The sequence below is a fragment of the Dermacentor variabilis genome, chromosome 4 (assembly GCF_050947875.1).
Source record: "Dermacentor variabilis isolate Ectoservices chromosome 4, ASM5094787v1, whole genome shotgun sequence".
NCBI classification, from domain to species: domain Eukaryota; kingdom Metazoa; phylum Arthropoda; class Arachnida; order Ixodida; family Ixodidae; genus Dermacentor; species Dermacentor variabilis.
In genome coordinates, this window is record NC_134571.1 from 113,746,986 (window position 1) to 113,767,395 (window position 20,410).

General features: G+C 45.5%; 1 protein-coding gene across 1 annotated transcript in view; it reads left to right on the forward strand.

Annotated features, from left to right (window-relative positions):
* The first annotated feature begins 1,173 nt into the window (after positions 1-1,173).
* Positions 1,174-20,410, forward strand: part of LOC142579635 (ubiquitin-like modifier-activating enzyme 1) — a 46,497-nt gene continuing 27,260 nt past the window's right edge. Inside the window, exons 1-13 of the mRNA XM_075690032.1 lie at positions 1,174-1,340; positions 5,782-5,855; positions 8,663-8,831; positions 9,035-9,169; positions 9,662-9,768; positions 9,868-9,958; positions 11,944-12,076; positions 12,208-12,305; positions 12,701-12,847; positions 15,379-15,549; positions 15,830-15,934; positions 17,143-17,223; positions 19,731-19,883. Of these exons, the coding sequence (XP_075546147.1) occupies positions 1,242-1,340; positions 5,782-5,855; positions 8,663-8,831; positions 9,035-9,169; positions 9,662-9,768; positions 9,868-9,958; positions 11,944-12,076; positions 12,208-12,305; positions 12,701-12,847; positions 15,379-15,549; positions 15,830-15,934; positions 17,143-17,223; positions 19,731-19,883 (1,563 nt within the window). The 5' untranslated portion in view covers positions 1,174-1,241. The remainder of the gene's footprint in view (positions 1,341-5,781; positions 5,856-8,662; positions 8,832-9,034; positions 9,170-9,661; positions 9,769-9,867; positions 9,959-11,943; positions 12,077-12,207; positions 12,306-12,700; positions 12,848-15,378; positions 15,550-15,829; positions 15,935-17,142; positions 17,224-19,730; positions 19,884-20,410) is intronic.

Genomic DNA, 20,410 nt, shown 5'->3' on the forward strand with positions numbered 1-20,410 from the left:
TAGATGTACGATTATGTGAGGTTCCTCCTCTTGGCAGTGACAGAGAAAGAATCTCCAGATTATATTTGACGACATATATCCAAACGGCGCGAGACACCTTTCTTACGATATATTAAAGGGGCTGTTACAAAATCACTTATTGGAGCTAAAAATAAATGCCGTCATAGTGACAGACGCATCGCAGTCAGAAGAAATATCGGGAATTGGAATTGCCTCTTTCTTTTTAGACTGGCCGTTCTCTTTAGGACTTCCTAACTGAATACCGGTGTTTTTAGTTAAGTTTCTGGCGGTTGCATTGGCTTTACGAAAAGTGAACACCTCAATCTCGGAAGTTGTAGTTGTAACATATTCTTTATCTTTATGTCCAGGTGTCACTGCACATCGTGGCACACCACGTACATTTCATTGACTAATAGACTCTCACTTAAAACTAATTAGACTGGTATCGGTGCTTGGTCACAAAAAATTAGTTATTAATGAATTAGCAGACACCTGGGCGAGATCGGCCCTCTTACAGTGGTCCACTTATTCCGATCCTTCCTGTATCAGCTTTCATACAGGAGACGTGCAGCCATGCAAGACCCTTTGAACCTATCATTAACAAATTTCGCTGATTACCGACACCTCCTATTTCCTTGGAGCAGAAACTTCTGCCGTGATAGAAAAATTGAAGTCCTCTTTACAAAGTTTAGATGTCGAATACCTACATTAAACTATTAAATGCATCGATCTGGCCTGGCGCTCTCCTCCTTGTGCTGTTACCGTGGTGAGCATAAGAGAACGGAACACTTCTTACTGCCATGTCACATTATTTCATCATTCAGAAAGCATACCTTAGATATACAATTTCGATGTGCTGGATTGAACACAACGATTCCTCATATTCTACCTTTCGGAGCCTCTTCTCTGGGACGCTATCATATGGATGTTGGTTCAGCTGTTGTGAGATACATAATTGAATCAGGACGATTCCCTTGCTAAATTCTCAAATTTCATCTGGCTTCATTCTATCAGCTATTCAACACTTTTCAACAGTGATACTTTTTAGATTCGTTTAATCAGTTTTATTGGGTCACTCGGTTCTTGGCCAATCCCCCAAAGTGGGTACAAGCCACTCTTGGAGGCAAAGAAACAACCAAACAAGTTCGCAGGCGTGGATCCTGGCGTGGAGTAAGCGGGCACAGGTCCAGAGGAGGCAGTAAGCAGCACGGGCGAGTGTACAAGTCGCCAGGCCGAGTTTTATGGCGGCTGCAATTGACGAGGAAGAGGACCCCACCCCTCCCACAAAACGGCACAGGAGCGACGATCATTCTCGCATCGACGACTCTGAAAAGGCCAATGTGAGTGCGCGCCATTTGTCTTCACTAGGCGTAGCTCGGGCACAACTCTTCGGGCTCGGTAAACCTGTGCGAAGCATTAAGGCAAAACCCCATGAGCGAGATTTTGTGCGCGACAGCGACGAGCGACGGATCGGGCCGTCGCGTGAACAGATCGCCTGGTCTTGTCGCGCGATAGCTCGGTTCTGCAAATCTAGAATTCGTCGCTCGTCGCCCGGAAGTGCTATGCGCGACTAGCCTATAGCGCGAAGCCGGAACTGGATGTACATAACTCAAGTACTTCCGATTGTCGCACGGAACGAGCAAACGATGGAATTTTTATACGTGCAGGGATAAGAACCAACTGCAAGACTTTCAGATATATCTTATGCTGGATTTTACAGTAAAACACATCAACTTAAGTTAATAAAGCTCGCGTCACGCTAGTTTCGGCGCCTATATTGCTGCCCTCATATCGGCAACACTGGGAAGACGTCGCTCGAAGTCATCGCTCGCATGAGGTGCGACTTGTAGGCGACGAGCGAACGCGACAGCCATCTCCATGGTGTCGCTTGTCGATGTCGAGCGCAAGATCTCTTGCATGGGGTTTATACTTTAAGGTGAGCATCTAGGCTGGTACGTTCGGGGCAGAACTCCGCGGCATCTTCGCTAGAGGGTCACGCCGATCCATGGTAGTGTATGGTCGCTGGTACCCGCACATTATTATCGGAAATATCGTCACTTACGTGTGACTGTGCGCTTTTAGGGAGGCAGGGAAGCGAACCTGCAGGCAGAGTTTAAACGCGAACAAGTTATTCAGGAAGGCGGAGGAGAGGAGCACGACGGGATTGCTGCAATGATGTTCTCGGCGAAAACCCCTCAGCTACCGGGAGAGTGGAAAGAAGGCAAGAAGGAAGGAGTGAGGGATTGTGGAGAGGAAGGGGCGCTAATTTCTGAGAGAGTATGGCTCCAGTGTTTCCAACTTCTTTTTTCTTTTTCTATTTTTGAGTGTGTCGCTAAACCGAGTCAGATAAGTCGCTAAATTTTCACAAATATTTGCTTCAAAGTCGCTAAAATTGTCGCTAACGTTGTTCAGTGAACTTTATACTACAATATAGGCATTTTTGGAACACAGTAATTTTCCCTAGCATGGAGTAAGAAATGTACTGAAGCGCGTAAAATGTGTCAAGTGTACGTGCAGGGGAGGAATACACAGGCACTTCTCCAGCAGATTGTAACGGACTTTTACTTTACGAACGTATTAAAATAGTAGTGCATAATCACAGCTGGAATCCTGCGTTTATCTTCAGAATTTATGATTACAAATCCAGCGTGGTTCCAAGGAACACGAGTCACCTGATGGTCATATTACAAAGGCGCACCTCGTCCACGTTAGGCCTGCAAACTTTCTATAGTTTGCGGCGCACGGGAGGAGAACTAAATTATGAGACACGATCTTGGTCATGTCGTTAACACGGCAATGACAATTATGCGAACTTTATGCGGGTCAAGTAGTGCCTTTCCGGCCCAGGCCTTTATCTACCTGAAAGCTTCATATAGTATTGATTTGTCCGAAAGCCGTAAGCAACGGAAATGGTGCATTCATATTTGCGTGAACGGGCCCAGCCGCTGCGATATCTACGTGTTTGTAAAGCTTATCGGTCCTATTATTCATCTGTTGTGTTCTAAACCTCGCCATCAAATTTATTGCAGCAAGATTTGTTCACTTAATTTACTGATACGCTTGCGAACGTCCATCAATTGGGCCTACTTATTGAAAATACAGCATCCGCAGTGTTAAGACTCAATCGATTTGGCTTCATAAACAAGGAAAACAAACACAAAAAAAAGAACTTGCATTTTGCGATCACAATATGAAACCTGCGTGCCCTGGGCGCAATTGTCCAGAGCATATGGCCTCCGCGAGTGCAGACCACTGTTGCTTCGCTATGTTCTCAGAGCCCACGCTCCCCGGGGTCTATTCGTCCCCACTACATTTCAAAGAGGGTATACCGGTAAGCATCATCATCATCATCATCATCATCATCATCATCAATACCGGAGCAGACGACACGACGATGCTGCCTGTGCGCACGCTCGTTATGATACCTGACATTCGTATTGAATCTTGAACTATTAATTAAGTTAGGAATTTAAATTGACGTTTGTATGCGATGACTAAGGGATGTAAGCAACACACTACAAGATGCGAACAAGCAGGGTCTTCACTCTAAGGCGCCAAACTAAGATGTCAAGCTGACATCACGAGCTTTCCTGATCACGGTTTTATTTCAAACACTTTGGCAATACATGTATGTATGTCGTCCTCATTGCAATGTTTGTAAATATTGGCAAAGAAAACTCCTCTTAAAATACCTAGAGCGCATGAACGACGAGAGGCGAAGACGGTGACGCGAAACATAAGCACTCCTTTGTTTTCTTCTTCTTTGTTTAGAGGATGCTATACCAAGTAGCCCACCCATCCTTCCTATCGCGAGAAAGCAACTGTGTCAAGAACAGCTGCAACAAGTTATCGTAATTTCCTTGCGTCAAGAGCATCAAAGCTTTGCGCTCGCGGAGTACTTTGCTGCTCCGAGTACTCAGCACGAACCAGCGCGGTGTACGTGTGGCCGGTGTTGATAAATTCAACCGTCGGTGCGACGCCCGCGATGCTTGCGTCGCACATGTGGCCCGCTTGTTCTTGTAGGAGCTTCAGTGCAGCTGTCATGGCAGCAGACAAAAACTTTAATGACGCTTTCTGTATTCAATGTGTGTGTGTGTGTGTGCGTGTGCGTGTGTGTGTGTGTGTGTGTGTGTGTGTGTGTGTGTGTGTGTGTGTGTGTGTGTGTGTGTGTGTGTGTGTGTGTGTGTGTGTGTGTGTGTGTGTGTGTGTGTGTGTGTGTGTGTGTGTGTGTGTGCGTGCGCGCGCGTGTGCGTGTGGGTGTGTGTGTGTGTGTGTAATTGGAGTATTTAGTTTTCTAATGATTTGAAGTTATTATGCTGCCCTTTCCGTTTGTCGCGCGACAAGAAACTTGTCTTGAAAAACGTTGCCCTGAAAAAATTGCGATGCCAAGACATTTTTCAAGACAAGGTCTTCCTTTGCGTCTTCGCATAGATTCAGTGCACCTGGGATCTACGTACGTATCTATAGCGGGGCTCTTATTGCAAGTCGTAAACAGTATCAAAATGGATATGTCAATTAGACGAGAAGCGGGAATTAGTCGCAGAGTAGGTAAACATAACGGTACGTGCGTAATTATCGCCAGTATAGTCGAAAATACACCGCACTGTCTCTAGAATCGGCGCACCTAGCCTCTTCGCGAAAAAGGGAAAGTATGGTCTGCGCAGTGGGGCGAAGAAAATAATCCGAAAACATGTAATTATGCAAAATTGCACAGCCTGCAATGGCTCAATTTGAGTATTTATAAATACATACACCATGTACATCAACCTTGTCTTATTTCGCGTCGACACTGATTACCAGACCTATTTTTTTTCCAAGCGACACTAATCGATTGCTAGAAAAACGCCTCCACTATAAGTTATTCAGGGTGTTCTATGCAGTGCCTGAGGCTTTCGTTGCATAGATGTAGGAACGCCAGGACACTGATGTTGCGGTTGTCGGCGATAGCGTGCGCACGACGAAAAATGCAATGTCTGCCTTCCATCACGGCGTGTGGCACGAGCGTGCGCAGTTCGCGGCGAGTGCAATTTCTCACGAAACAATAGCCCACGGGTATTTTGAAGGAAAGTGGGAGGTCTTGAGGACGAAGCAACGAAGCGAGTTGGCCGGCGCAAGCTTCATTCGTGGTTCCTTTACGGAAGCTTTCACCACAGTCTACTTCGCCGAGAATGCGCTCGGGTACCAGGTGCGAGCCCCCACGCGGAGAGCCGAGGCGTGAGTCGAGGAGAAGGTGACGTAAGGCCTCCGCGACACCATCGAGCGGGCGCTCAAAGATTACAGAAGGCTGTAGTACTGAGCGTACAATGGTTGTAGTCAAAGCATAATCAGATGTCATTCGAGCTCACATCACCTCCAGCCTTCCTTTTTTTCTACAAGACGTGTAAATTGTACGTAGCACCTGGCCCTAATTAAAAAAAACAAATTCGAAAGAACCTTTGCAAGATTGATACATGATATTCAATTTTATCTCAATACAAAATATACTGTCACAGAAACACAACAGAAATATACAGAAACAACAGAATTCCCGTAAAAATCATTTTCAAAGGAAAAGGGCGATATAAAAAGCAGAAACTCGATGAAGCTGAAACAGACAAACCTTATCACTTGCATGAGTGCACCTGCCTTTACCACAGTGTGAAAATTTCCCCGAGTTGAAACTTAGTCTGTAGTTTATTGGATCACAATTAATTGTCTCCACTATCTTTTGCTGTCTTCACAATGTTGATTTTCTTCTATAATGTCGAATCTGGCTAACCTCGGTGCTTTTCTTCCGTATAGGAACATGGAGACAAGTCGTGCTCCTCAAGACAGAACCCGCCCGTTATCGACGAGAGCCTTTATTCCAGACAACTGTGAGTCAACTCGCCGCCACTACATATACGTACAGCCCATGCGTCTGTGATGCTAATTAGTCCGAATGAGTCTTTGAAGCAATCTACAATATGCGACAGCACGTGCCGACGGATAGAGTGAAACGAGCCGACCTTTGCGGCTGTGGGATCAAAGGCCTGCGTAGACCGATGCTGATATATTCCAAGCTGACTACCAGCCTACTCACCAAGCCTTTAACGGGACAGCGTTATAGATGTAAAACCTGATCTTCTGCATCGTAGAGGAAGTACGTCCTCGTCGGGAAGAGCAACTTGGCGGTGTGAAAGCACGAGAGCGGGTAAGTAAGCAGCTGAGCGGTGTGACGAACATAGGCACGTGGGGGTCACAGGAGGAGTGGATTGCGCAATGCTTTCCGCCACGTGGTTGTGCATGGAGGTGGCCCTAATAAATCAAATGTCGACAAACACTCATCACATCGTAGAACGTATTACAGCTGCTCGGGTGTATTTTTTCCACAGTGCCTAACTGTAAGTTTAAGGGCTGTACAGTGCGGGCGACCGTTAAGTTGGATCCCGCAGTACTGAATCCTGACAGCACGCCGCTTTTATCGGGCAGAGCGTGCAGGTGTGCTACGCATTACTTGGGAACAAGGAGAGCGGGGTAAAACGCGTTAAAGGTACGACGGTGTTCGGATAGTGAAAGCTTCGAAGCACATCAGATTTAAATTTTAAAAGGGGGAGGGGGGGGGGGCTTCTTTATTGAAAGGACTACAGAATATTTTCTGGCTTTCTCAGAATGGAGAAAAGTTCATGGAGGGCAAAGGTGAAAATAATCTGATTGTTTCTCTTCGATACAAGTATCGCTATGCGTAAGTCCGTTAAACTGGAAAGCTTGTAAGCTAGAAAATTCGCCAGGATTTCGCGTTGACATACAACGGGCACTGGCACTCAGGTGTGCCGGTTAACGATATTCATCGACCGTTTTTCATGACAGGCAAACTCCAACATTTGTAGTGAGCCCGTATATTCGGTCCTAATCAAACATTTCAAGAAAGCGATTTTTATATTCTTGAATAGAATACTTCGATTCGAAAAAAAAAAGCTGTCGTCTCAAACTAAAAATTTCAAATATTCGCACACAGTTACTCAGCGATAAGTACACATAAGTGTGTCATAATTTTGAACGATTCCTTGGTGATACAGGTAAAACAGCAATGGAAAAAGATTTGTACGGCATGCACTGTCCGTTTAAAGTGAGGCTTTATTATGTAGTTTGCCAGTGCACACAGTGGTGCCCACAAAAAAGAAAAAAAGATGACAATTTGATAACCCTTAATTCGCGTGTAGGGCGAGGGAAGGACTTTTTGTTTAGGCCGAACTCATGCTAGTTTATGCAATGCACAGAACAACGCAAAGATACAACCCGTCGCGTGCTGTTCTCAGTAGTACCGTACCTTTGCTCCAGTCCCTCACAAAGCACCTGTGCTCCAAAGCTGTTCCGTGCACCTGTGGAAAACCACGGGTATCGCTGCTTCTTCCTCCTTCCTGTTCTTTCCTTCAATGCGTTCCGACGCTCCTTCCAGAATTTATTTCACCCCGCTGCTGGCTTATGTTTACTCCGCACAGCGACGGCTACCTCGTAGGGTTCAGACGCCTCTAGCGTTCGTACTTAGTTCGCATCTTGGGGTCTAAATTTGTTGGGTAACGCCCCGGGGTTCGAAATCGCTGACGATGCTTTCGTTTTCTATTGTTTTATATGCGTATCATATTTTATCGTCGGCACGTCTATGTGGGGGTGATAATCACCAGAGATACACTATATGGCAATAACGTATGGCGACGGTGACACCGCTGACGCAGCTGAAAAATTCCTTTTTACAGCAATATAGCTGCAAAAGAGCTACAGAGGTGTACCGAAAGTGAAGCCGAACGGACGCCGTCTTGGAAACGTCCCCCGTCGAAAGCCGTAGCTTTTATAGCAGCATGTAGAATTCTCCTGACGCTTCGATGGAGTTTCGATTCACAGATGCCATATATTTTTCGACATACGTATTTGTGTCACAGATTTTGTTCTAATATCTGAACACAGGTGCGAATCTTATTGAGAAAGAACCTAATATGCAACCAGAGTAAAACGTTGGTTTAATGTTGGTCAACATAAAATTTCTCTCGAAAGAAAACTACATGCGCTTTAGTGCGACCATCTTCTTAATTCGCGTAAGAATATAATTGTCACTTAGTTCACGGGACATCACAGCTGGCTGCAAGGGCAGCCGCGCTAAATTTTATAGCCACGAAGGTGGAGACTTCTACTAAGACGCAGCGTTATGAGCAGTCAGAGCAGCGAACACACACACACGCACCCACGCACGCACACACTCACACAAAATAGAAGCACCGCCATAAATTACAGCATAACACCGAAGTATCCTCATGCCATCATGAAGGTTTCCGATTCAAGTGGCTTCTACATCCATGCCCGTTGTCAACAAGGTATTCTTTTCTGAAAACGGCATCTGACAGCGTCATAGCACTGACAAATAATTTTTTTAATTTTTTGTTTACTACCTACTGCAGTCAGATATACCAAGCGGGGGTGGGGCGAAAGAATGAACATAGGAAACGAAAATGAACAAGTTATACAAAAGCATATAGCAAGCATTACCACTCATACACGCATAGACTAGCAAACATGATTAAGAAAATAACCTTGGCACAAAAATTGCGCGACTCTGTAAAATAACTTTTGTGCTCATGAATTACCATGTTTCTGTCTACACTAAGGCACTCAAATTTTTAACTGAGGTGAAACTCACTTTTCTTTGCAGCTACGTGCTCGGGCGCGACGCCATGGTGCGGATGGCCCAATCGGACGTGCTCGTTTCGGGCCTGGGCGGCCTAGGAGTGGAGGTGGCCAAGAACATCGTTCTAGCTGGCGTCGGGTCAGTCACTCTCCACGATGAGATGGCGTGCACACGAGACGATCTCTCCTCGCAGGTAAGGACGTTCGCGAATTAGCACGTTCTAACTCATTCGTTCCAAATGTGTCCAAACACCAAACAGACAGTGTCCCCTTTACACGTGCATTACTTTCGTCGCCGTCTGTTTCGCGCACGAAACTGTTTATTTTCAACGCTCCTGCTATACTCCGTTGCGGGTGGCTTCGACCCATGCTCATCTTGGTCTGTGTCTTCTTCCAGTACTACTTGAACAAGGACACCTTGGGCCAGAATCGAGCCGAGGCTTGCGAGGCCCCTCTGGCACGACTCAACAAGTACGTGCGGGTCACGACCCACACTAAGCCACTGACGGAAGAATTCTTGAAGCGATTCGACGTGAGTGATCTTGATTTAATGAAGAGTTTTAGAGCGCAGACCCAGACATCTCGGTCTGCGCTTGCGCGGTACCGTGGTCCCTAGTTCTTGCCTACGCAAACCGCTCGCTTCCTCTTATCTAAAGCTCTCTCATTTTTCTACTTCTGTTGCGTATAGTAAGCGAAGTCATGCCGAAAGCTTTGCCATGTCACGCGTTTAAAAGCGAGTGCTTGAGCTTGGTACGACCCTTTAAGAGCTTCCAGTGATCCTGAACTTCGTCATTTTCGAAACGGCGCAAAAGAGATGAAAGACACGGGTAGGAGCATACAAGTGCGCGGAAAATGGACGTTGACCAATTCGCCCAGATGTACATTTTCCTGTAGATACTGATGCGCGTGTACAACTCAAGTTTCACGAAAAAAAGAATCCCAGGGAGAGTTTTCAAAATGTGCATATATAATTTACCTTTGCTGTTTCTTGTGTCCTCTTAAATATGCGCCCGCTGCCTCCCAGGTGGTGGTGTTGACAGAGACGCCGCTGGATGAGCAGGAATACATCTCTGACGTCACCCGCGACAGGAACATCGCTCTCATCGTGGCCGACACCCGAGGACTCGCTGGGTGCGTAACCGCAGCCGGGTTGTTTATCGCACGGCAAAACGCTGCCTCTGAAAGCGTACATTATGCGAAGGATGTGCATGCGCCTTTGCCATCTCGCAGGCAGATCTTCTGCGACTTCGGTGACAACTTCCACGTGACCGACGCGAACGGAGAGCAGCCGATTTCTGTGCTGATTGGCTCCATCACCAAGGTATTCTAGTGGGCCGAATTCGCGGACTACTCTCAAATCCACTTTCCTTAGATACGGTTGATGAGTTGCGGTTTGAGCTATCCTTAGTAGGTGATTCGTTGATGACTGTTATGTTATTCATATTTGTTCGCGTTAAATTATTGAACATTCGATGTTCGTCTACGTCTGATTGTTGTTGGACAAACTCAACGTTGTGTAGCGGCTTTCCAATGGGAGGCTTTCAAAATAGTGTTTTTCTTTTTGATTTCCAATCACGTATTGCTTTGGTCACCCATGCGCCCAAAAGCTAATATTCTTGATGGAATCGCTCTTTCGCATTCACTCTGCTTTTTCACAGCGCGAGTGCTACTTGCATTTCCTGACACAGGAATTCTGTCGCATTGTGTCAAATTCGATTCTCGAACTGGGGGTTTTCGCAACATCTTACTTATATAGGACCTGTGGTTGATTTGTGACTCTCTACGAATATTAAATGCTGCTACATAGAGGGAAGTCAATGCAGTGTCGAGGCTCATGCCGCAACTGAATGCTGAGGTGGTTCTCGTGGCCAGAAGGCCAGAAGGTGCATTCACTGATGTTTCAGTGCCTTTCGCAAAACGTATAGAGATATAGGGTATAGAGATATTTGTGGTTTTCTTCGTGCCTCATTTAGCAGTGTACTTGACAGAAAGACATGTTGGACATTACGCAAAGCTGAACATTTTAGCAGCTCGCGGCACACTTTGAATATTACTAGAATGTTCTTGCTACTTTTATTTTAAATGCAGAAATTTCTTAAATTTTCAGTGCAGAAAAGAGGGTCCCTAAATGCAGGCAGCAGGGTGCCGGAAGCAAGGCAAATCACGTGGGATAGTAACCTTCATGGAGGAAGGGAGGATCCACGATAGGCATTTGATGCATAAATAAAGGAGTTCTGGCTGAATTCGCCCAAGCTTGAAAAATATGCCGAAGTTCTCTAGGAGGACTCGATCAAATGCATGTTATTGGCTACTGAATGAAGAAAATCACACTATTTCTATTCCACCTGATTGCCTAATTAGTCAAGATTAGTCAACTGATTTCGCACGTATTACCTTTACAGGGCAATACTCTTAGGGTAAAAAGTTGTTGCAGTGGTGGTGGTGGTAGTGGTAAAAGGAGAGTTCAGAATATAGGAGGCAAAGCTTATGTCTGTCCTATTCGCACTGAATATGTTGGATGTGTGTTATGCACGTCCCCTTTGAAACAGGGCGGTGCGTTGCTCCACCAAGCTCTTTTTCTCATTTTGCCTAATGGTTTACTTTTCTTTCTTTCTTTCTCTCTTTCTTTCTTTCTTTCTTTCTTTCTTTCCTTCTTTTTACTGACAAAACATTCCCGCCATCAAGCATTTCCAACCGTTACTGTGAACCTTGTTTTCGTGCGCCTCCGTTTTCTGTGGTTTTCCTGGTTTTCTACCACCAAACTTCCAATCACCTTTTACTAGTTTATGTTGCGCACATGTTTAGTTTCCCCCTGCTAGCCTTGAGTCCAAGGGCTTCAAGAAGGCCAGCGAAACCTAAACCGACATCTGGGTAGATATATTCACGTTAAAGAAAGAAACCTGTTCCATCGTTTCTCTAGCTTTACCTCAGCAAGCACATGCTTCTTCTTCCTTGGCGTGCCTCGCTTTATACCTATGCGTTCTAAGGCATCCTGATCTCGCATCGAAACGTTAAGAGCTTCCGTTTGAGTTATCGTAACTTGTTTTTTTTCTGATTTTGTTTTTACCTCCTTGATAGTTAATCATAGCCGTTTCTTTTCCATTGCCGCCACCCATGAAATTGTACCAGCCTCTCTGTCTTTGCGTTTAACTATAAGATCAGAGACGTTGGCTATAAAATCACTCAACGCCGCTCAGTTGCTCGTGTGGTTAGGTACCAAACTTGTCCTGGGCACAGCGGCTCAGTGTGCTAGTTTCTTGCGCTTGCGCTCATCGTACACCTACTTTGCTCCGTGTGTCCCTATAGGCAAACGAAGGCGTGGTGACTTGCCTGGACGAAATGCGGCATGGTTTCGAAGATAACGATTACGTCACCTTCTCCGAAGTCGAAGGCATGACCGAGATCAACAACTGCCCACCGATGAAAGTCAAGGTTCTAAGTGAGTGGTGCCGTCTCATGTTTCAAAAGCACTGTTGCTTGCAGCGTCAGCAGCATCGCTTAGCATGTGCTTTAGTTACTTTTACATCACCGAGGGTTTTGCCTTTTCTGGTTTGCTTCGCATTCATCGAGGTCCGAGCACGTTCTCCGTGGGTGACACAACGCAGTTCGGTGATTACACCTTAGGTGGCGTTGCAACGCAAGTGAAAGTGCCGACGGACGTAAAGTTCGTGAGTAGCTTTTACTGTCGCAGTCAGCAGATTTAAAAAAAAATTAAATTGTGGGGTTTTACGTGCCAAAACGACGATCTGATTATGAGACACGCCGTAGTGGGGGACTCCGAAATAATTTGGACTACCTGGGGGTTCTTTAACGTGCACCTAAATCTAAATACACGGGTGTTTTCACATTTAGTCCCCATCGAAATGCGGCCGCCGTGGCCGGGATTCAATACCGCGACCTCGTGCTTAGCAGCCCAACACCACAGCCGCTAAGCAACCACGGCGGGTAGCAGGATTCCTGCTTGGCATGGGTTGCTGTCGCCGACGAGGTGATTCGCCCCGCATAAGTGTTCAACAGACGGCGCCACGAAATCGCCGCGTGCGTCTACGTTTCACACTTGCAGAAATCTTTCAAGGAGTCCTTGGTGAACCCGGACTTCGTCGTGTCAGACTTCGCCAAGATGAATCGCCCTGCGCATCTTCACTTGGGTTTTCAAGCTCTTCATGCTTTCGAAGAGTTACACTCACGCCTTCCACGGCCTTGGAACAAGGTACGTGTGCAAGCATTAAAGCCTAGAAACGCACTGTACACTAAAACTTTAAGTGCCATTGCGTCTGGCACGTCCACGACAGGTGAACGCTAACAGCAAACCCTTGTCATAATACAGTAACGTTATTGACCTATACTGGCTGGTTGATTTGGACTATAGAAAATTACAGACTATTAAATTTTTTAATAATGTGATTTTACGTGCCAAAACCTACATCTCATTATTATGCGCGACGTAGTGGGGGGAGGGGGAGGGGGGGACTCAGGATTAATTTTGACCACCTGGGGTTCTTTAACATGCACATAAATCTAAGCGCAGGGGTGTTTTTTTTTTTGCATTTCGCCCTCATCGAAATGAGGCGGCCGTGGCCAGGACTTGATCCCTCGACCTGCAGCGCAACACCAAAGCCACTAAGCAACCACGCCGGGTAATTACAGACTATGCATACGATGGAGGCGTGCACCAGTCACGTCACTGATGTTTACCAGCTAAACGCGTAACAGTTGCTCCTTGGGCACTTCAGTCCCGGTTTTCTCACTGAATTTGGACGGAAATCACCACGCTGCAGAAATGAGCGGCGTCAACTTTTGTGTGTCTGGAAACTGTTATGAACTCTCCGGATGACGGGCTTCAAGTTCTGCATTACGGTCAGCCCAATACCACAGCCTTGGCTCTTGCGCGTATATTGTTAATTGTTTTCATTAGCACAGTTGTTTGTCTCATTACTACCTCGATCGGCTGGTTTTATGATGTAAGCCGCTGTGAAAAAAAAAAGCAATCCCGGCTAAATATACTTATTGTCATATATTCTCTATTTGAAAAAAAAAATTAACGATTTCTTTAAATGAATCTATAAATTACATGTACGTAATCACGAAGAAATTAAGACAAACGCCGACCAAGGTGAAACAATTATTAAAAACTTGACGTTGCAGCTCCCACATGGAGCCTTCTTTCTTAATAATCTTTGAATAAGCGCATTTAGCTCGAGTCATTGCATGTCCAGACAACTGCATGAGCTTTGAAGAGCCAATTCAGTCATGAATTATGATGAACTGCGGACGAATGTGTGAATTATAGATAATTTCATGCCGAGGTGCTGGAGACACAATTGGGAGCATGTAAAGATGGATAGGATGATGCCTTACGCACTTTCGAGTAAGTCATCACAGTTAAAGAGTAATTACATATATATATATATATATATATATATATATATAGTCATATCATAAGAAGCCAACAAACTCTGACACCAAGGACAACATAGAGGAAGTTGCTTGTGCATGCTTAATAAATGAAATAAAGAAACGATAAATTAAAGGAAATTAAAGTGGATGAAAAAACAACTTGCCGCAGGTGGGAACCGAACCCACAACGTTCGCATTTCGCGTGCGATGCTCTACCAATTGAGCTACCGCGGCGCCGTTTTCCCATCCACTTTCTTGGGTATTTATGTGTCCTAGTAGAACTATGGGAGTGTTAGCCAGCGCCACCACTCACAGACCTTGGCGGCGGACGTGGAACGTCCTTTTTGCCGCAGGCGTCACGAGAACGTGATCTTTTATGGTAAAGGCAACTGGTCAATAAGCCCACATATGCTACCTGAAGGCATCAATGTTGCCGGATTCGAGACCCTCGTTATGTATTAAACGAGAAGAAAGGGGGTTAACCGAGGGGCCCGATTTCTTTATTTGTCTTTTTTAATTTTTATTTGCTTTTTATTTGTTTTATTTGTTTGTTGGCTTCTTATGATATGAATAATAAAAATGGGCCCCTCGATTAACCCGCTTTCTTCTCGTTTATATATATATATATATATATATATATATATATATATATATATATATATATATATATATATATATATATATATATACGTTGCGTTTCTTCCCAAAAAGAATTAAATCCACAGCTCAAAATCCATACAAAAGATATTAGCTGGTAGCAGGCCTTGCGAGACAGGAAGGAATACTCTCTCGTAGTTGCTGACGGAACGCGGCGCATCAAACGTCCCGTCAAATGTGGTATAGTGGCTTGAGCGACACAATCCTCTGTAGCGATACATTTCGCTCAGAAATTAAATAGAGAAAGTTAAGGCGAGCAGACTGTTCAGTTTTCTCTAAGCTCAATGTCCGTGGCTTATTCATTCACTGGACACTCCACCACCGCACAGGAATGGTAAAAGCACGTAGCGTACACATATGTGTGCCCAGTGTCTGAAGTGGGTGCGAAAGAGGAAAGCCTTAAGCCAATCTGCGCAAGCACCCTATGTTTGGGCTCAACTGCACATAACCTCGCATATAACCGAATATAACCTCGTATAGCCATATATAACCTGTTTCCCCCTCATAGTGAACGATCCTCCCGTGCTTGGGGCCGACGTCTCAAGTTGTCAATTATTTCGTTATTTCGGTAAGCGTCTGTCATGTTTTCTTCCTGACCACACGAGAATTTTTTTCAGATTCTCGACCTCATGTGCGAAATCACAGATGTACGTGAGCGCAAAATTTTGAAAGCACTGGCCGTCGCAGGAGGACGCCGCAGTGGTGGTCCAACTGGCAATGGAAAAGAACAAGGCGCTGGCCTCACCGCTGGACAAAGTGGACCAGGAACTAATCATGGTGCTATCCTGCGTATCGGCCGGCTCCTTGTGTCCCGTGCAGGCGGTTATCGGAAGCGTCGCAGCGCAAGAAGTTATAAAGGTAGGCTTTTGGCATGCCGTTTGGCTTTTATTTTCTGTCTGAGTTTATTTTTTTTTTACTTCTGTTCAGTTCAGTTCTTTTTTTTTTCGGAATTGGTAGCCTCCGATACTCAAGTGCACCAGGCAGCAACTGCACAGCAGTTCCTGCTCTGGCTAAGACAAGTACTATTGTCGAAATGTTCGATTTAGCAACATTCTCTTTTCCAGCACTGTTATCAACGTGTGTAGTGCTTTTTCAAATCTGTCTTTTTATGCTTCGCTGCCCTGTTGCCCTTTGACAGGCATGCAGCGGAAAGTTCAGACCTATCCAACAGTGGTTCTACTTTGACGCTTTCGAGTGCCTCCCACAGGAAAGCGACGTTACCGAACCAGACGCCAACGCCATGGTGAGCCCTTTTTAACCACATATTTTAATGATGCGCATAAGCCAGACAATAGCCTCCTGTCGTTTCAATGTTTGCTCGGTGGCTCTGTAATGGATGGAAGCCGGTGGTCCAGTACGGCGGCACCGCATTTGCAGTAATCTTATGTCAACGGTTGTTAGAGCATGGACAACTTCGAGAGGACATGGATCGGCACCTTGGCATCGCATGACGCATGACCCGCCGCAGTTGCTTTGTGGTTACGGTGTTGGGCTGCTAAGCACGAGGTCGCGGGATCAAATTCCGGCCACGGCGGCCGGATTTCGATGGAGGCGAAGTGCAAAAAACACCCGCGTACTTAGATTTACGTACAAGTTAAAGAACCCCAGGTGGTCCTCCACTAATGCGTGCCTCAAAATCAGATCGTGATTTTGGCACGTAAAACCCCATAATTTAATTTTAATGCGCATACCGAAGAATAGTTCGCGTGACCCTAACCATGTCCCATGAACTGTGACCAATTACTTGGAAAGTGGCGCCCTCTCAGTAACAGCCGGTTTGGGCATCATTGGGCTGGTATCGAAAAAATTGAGCATACTATGGCCAGACTTACCTTCAGCCAGGTGGACACCTTGGCGAGTTTGATGACATTGACTGTGCTTGTAGCCCAGTAATGGGTGACCTGAAGCACACGAGATAAGATCATACAGGACAGGCGCGTTTATCAAGTTAAAGAGCAAGTGTTTATGTCACATTTAATTAGACTTGCGTGGAAATCTTTCAATGTGGCGTGCTGACTGCACCAAACAACTAGACCGTACTTCCAGCGCTGATGCCCGTGGTGACAGTAATGTTGTACTAGTGACTTGTGCTACAGCGTGTGCCGCGTTTATTATTTTATTCTTGTTTTTGCCTTGTTCTACTTAACTGCGTAGCGTTAGGAACTTCGGGATAACCGGCCCTGAAGTGGCCTATACCTTTTTTCTTAGCTTTGTATATATATATATATATATATATATATATATATATATATATATATATATATGAAGAGGACAGACATACAGGCCGCGCATGTCTTGTATGCTTCGATGACGTGCGTTTGCGTTCATTTTGCTCTTGCAAACAAAATAAAGTCCCACCTTGCTTCCTGCTCTGCATCCGAAAAGACAGAGAAACTGGTTTGAGTGCGTGCATTCTTTCATTACACTGACGCCAAGTGTGTGATTTTGCAGGAGCACTCACGGTACGCAGGGCAAGCCCGCGTCTTCGGCGCTAACGTGCAGCGCCTGCTGATGACTCAGAGATACTTTGTGGTGAGCGCTGCTTGATGCAGGATTGATTCTTGAAAACACATTGCTAGTATATGTTTTGAGGGCAAATGTGGACCCCGTCAAGGCATTTCAGTGACTTTCAGTCCCCGACCTTTGACATCTTTGTATTCCCATGCGGTTATATCCAAATGAACATCAGAGATAGAGAGGTGCAAATAAAATTATGCAAATGCCACGTAGCTGGACAGAGCCAATGTAATGCTTGCCGTCGCTTGAGGATATTGAGATTATTTTTTGCGTTCCTCCTAATTACATAATTAGTGTTAAATAAGCTACTTCTCAGATATTATGGTTAGAGGGAAAGTGTCAATGAGAAAATTGTAGAGCAACAGTGAAAAGCTCTCGATATAGCTTTCTGTTTCTCAGTAGGGGCAAAAGGACAGGTGAAGGGTTGCTTGCTGCATATATATATATATATATATATATATATATATATATATATATATATATATATATATATATATATATATATATATATATATATATATATATTGTGACGCTCTTACGTGCATAGTGGTTTCACGCCTCATTAAACAGTATAGCGGGGCACGGAAGAGTGGTGAACGAAGAAGACGACGAGTGGCTGGCTAGCTGAATCTCGACAGGTGCTCAGCTGATCAAGGCCATCGCATCTAACTCTACCCGGCTTCAAAATAAACGCCTTTTGTGGGCGTAACAGAGTGGTGGAGGTGCGGGGTACGACACAACGTACCACGGAGTCGCAACATCTAGAACTTCGCCGGAGCCGTCGTCTTGCCGGTCTCTTGCCAACGACCTTCCCTATGGCTCAGGACGGAGGTGGACAAATGCCAGCTCTAGTTCCACCTGCTCAAAGGTCATCGCCAGTTGGACCTTTGCAGCACTACATGGAACCACGCTCTTTCGCGGGAAAAGTGGGCGAAGACATCGACGAGTGGCTGACGCACTACGCAAGGCTGAGCCGCTACAACCGTTGGGATTCTGTCACTCAGCTTGAATATGTCGTACTCTTTCTGAGCGAGACAGCGCTGATGTGGTACGAAAACCACGAAGGCTCCCTAACAACGTAGGAGCGCTTCGTTGAGGAAATTAAGAAGTGTTTTGGTGACTCCTACGCCAAACAGAAACGCGCCGAGAGAACACTAGCCCAAAGAGCTCAAACTCCTGGAGAAACATGCACTATATACGTAGAGGAAATCCTCAAGCTGTGCAAAATCGTGAATTCGCAGATGTCTGAGGAAGACCGAGTCGGACATCTCCTCAAAGGAATTGCAGAAGATGTCTGCAATTTCCTTATAAGCCGGGTAGAGTTAGATGCGATGGCCTTGATCAGCTGAGCGCCTGTCGAGATTCAGCTAGCCAGACACACGTCGTATTCTTCGCTCACCACTCTTCCGTGCCCCCCCCCCCCCCATTCTGTTTGTTGAGGCGTCTAACCACTATGCACGTAAGAGCGTCACAATATATATATATATATATATATATATATATATATATATATATACAACAACCACATAAGAACCACAGTAAACGTCCATGTATAAGGGAATTACTAGTTTATTTATTAAAATGTACAAATTATAAATAACTGAAAAGAAAGCGGATGAATGAACTACTGGCCACAGGTGAGATAGGCGCCCAAGTCTTCACATTACACGTGCGATGCTCTTACCAAGTGAGCTACCGCGGCCCCATTTTCCCGGCCACTTTCCTGGGTATTTATATAAATATGTGTTGTAGCGTTAGGCCTGGGAGTGTTAACCAGCGCCATCACTCCAGGACTTGGCGGCGGATGTCGAACATCCTGTACGCCTCAATGCGTCACTAGGCACGTGAACTTCGGGCAAGACAACTGGCCAATAAAGCCTCGTATGCTAGCTGAAGGCGTCAAAACTGTCGGAGACAAGACCCTCGCTATGTAATTAACGAGAGGAAAGCGGAACAGATGGCGCCGGTATACGTAAACATAAAGCCACCAGACAATGACAACAAGGAAAGTATGATCGAATGTGACAGCGCCCTTCGAAACAACGACGTAACACAGAACGAACAAACACGAGCGCTGTTGCAAATCGAGGGGTACGAATTTTATTAGTCGTACCACAAGACGCCAACAAACAATGACACCAAGGCGACACATAGATCTCGTGCTTGGTCATATTGAGTGACGTCGTTGTTTCGAAGTGCACTGCCATATTCCACCATGACTAACCAAGTAGCCCACCAGTACGTCTTAAGCAAGAAAAGTATAGAAGAAATTAGTTGTTTATATAATAGCAATGAAGAAATTATAAATAAATAAAAGTGGAAGTGGACTAAAACACAACTGTCGATATATATATTGAGAATTCAGCACATTCTTTTCCGCCATTTGCACCTTGCGTGTTGGTTAGGTTACTGGCATGACAGGGGGAATTTGTCGATTTGCCTCGTTCGAATGGGGGGAGCCCTTTAAGCGTGATTTAAAAGCACTTATCCGAGCAATGCTGCGTTTGTTTCCCCGCGCATAGGTAGGAGCTGGAGCCGTAGGCGGCGAACTTCTGAAGAACTTCGCCATGATGGGCATTGGAGTGGACAATGGCTGCATACACGTCACAGACATGGACGTCATAGAGCGGTCCAACCTCAACAGGCACTTCCTCTTGCGGTCCCACGACGTGGGCGTGAGTGTTCCCTGAATGTTTTCTGTCGATTGATTGCGTTTAGTAGAGCGCTCTAGTTGTGGAAAAAGGTTGTCCTATTTTCTTATAAATTTCTTTGTGTGTGTGTGTGAAAATTTCAGAGACTTATTCTTTTTTCTTTCACCTACTGTTTTTTAAACATATCCCCGTTTTAAAACCACATAAGCCCGATTGCTACCATACACAATAATCGCATTTGATTTATAGGAGCCTGTAAATCCCTATAAAAAAAACCCGGGGAGGAGGAGCATGTAGGAGGAAAAAAGAACGACGATGGAAGAGGAGTGTATACTCATACGAGAATATTGGACATGGAGGTTATGTGGAATACGGGTGTAAATGTGGCACATGTATAGAGATGTGTCGACCAATTTTCATAAATTGACGCGAGAAAATTGGTGAATGCGCACCTGTTCGCCTTACAGACACATACAAGCTGCTGTCACGTCTTTCAAGCATTGTGGAATACGCAACGCTTGCTGATGGTAGGTGCGTTGGCGAGGCGGCCC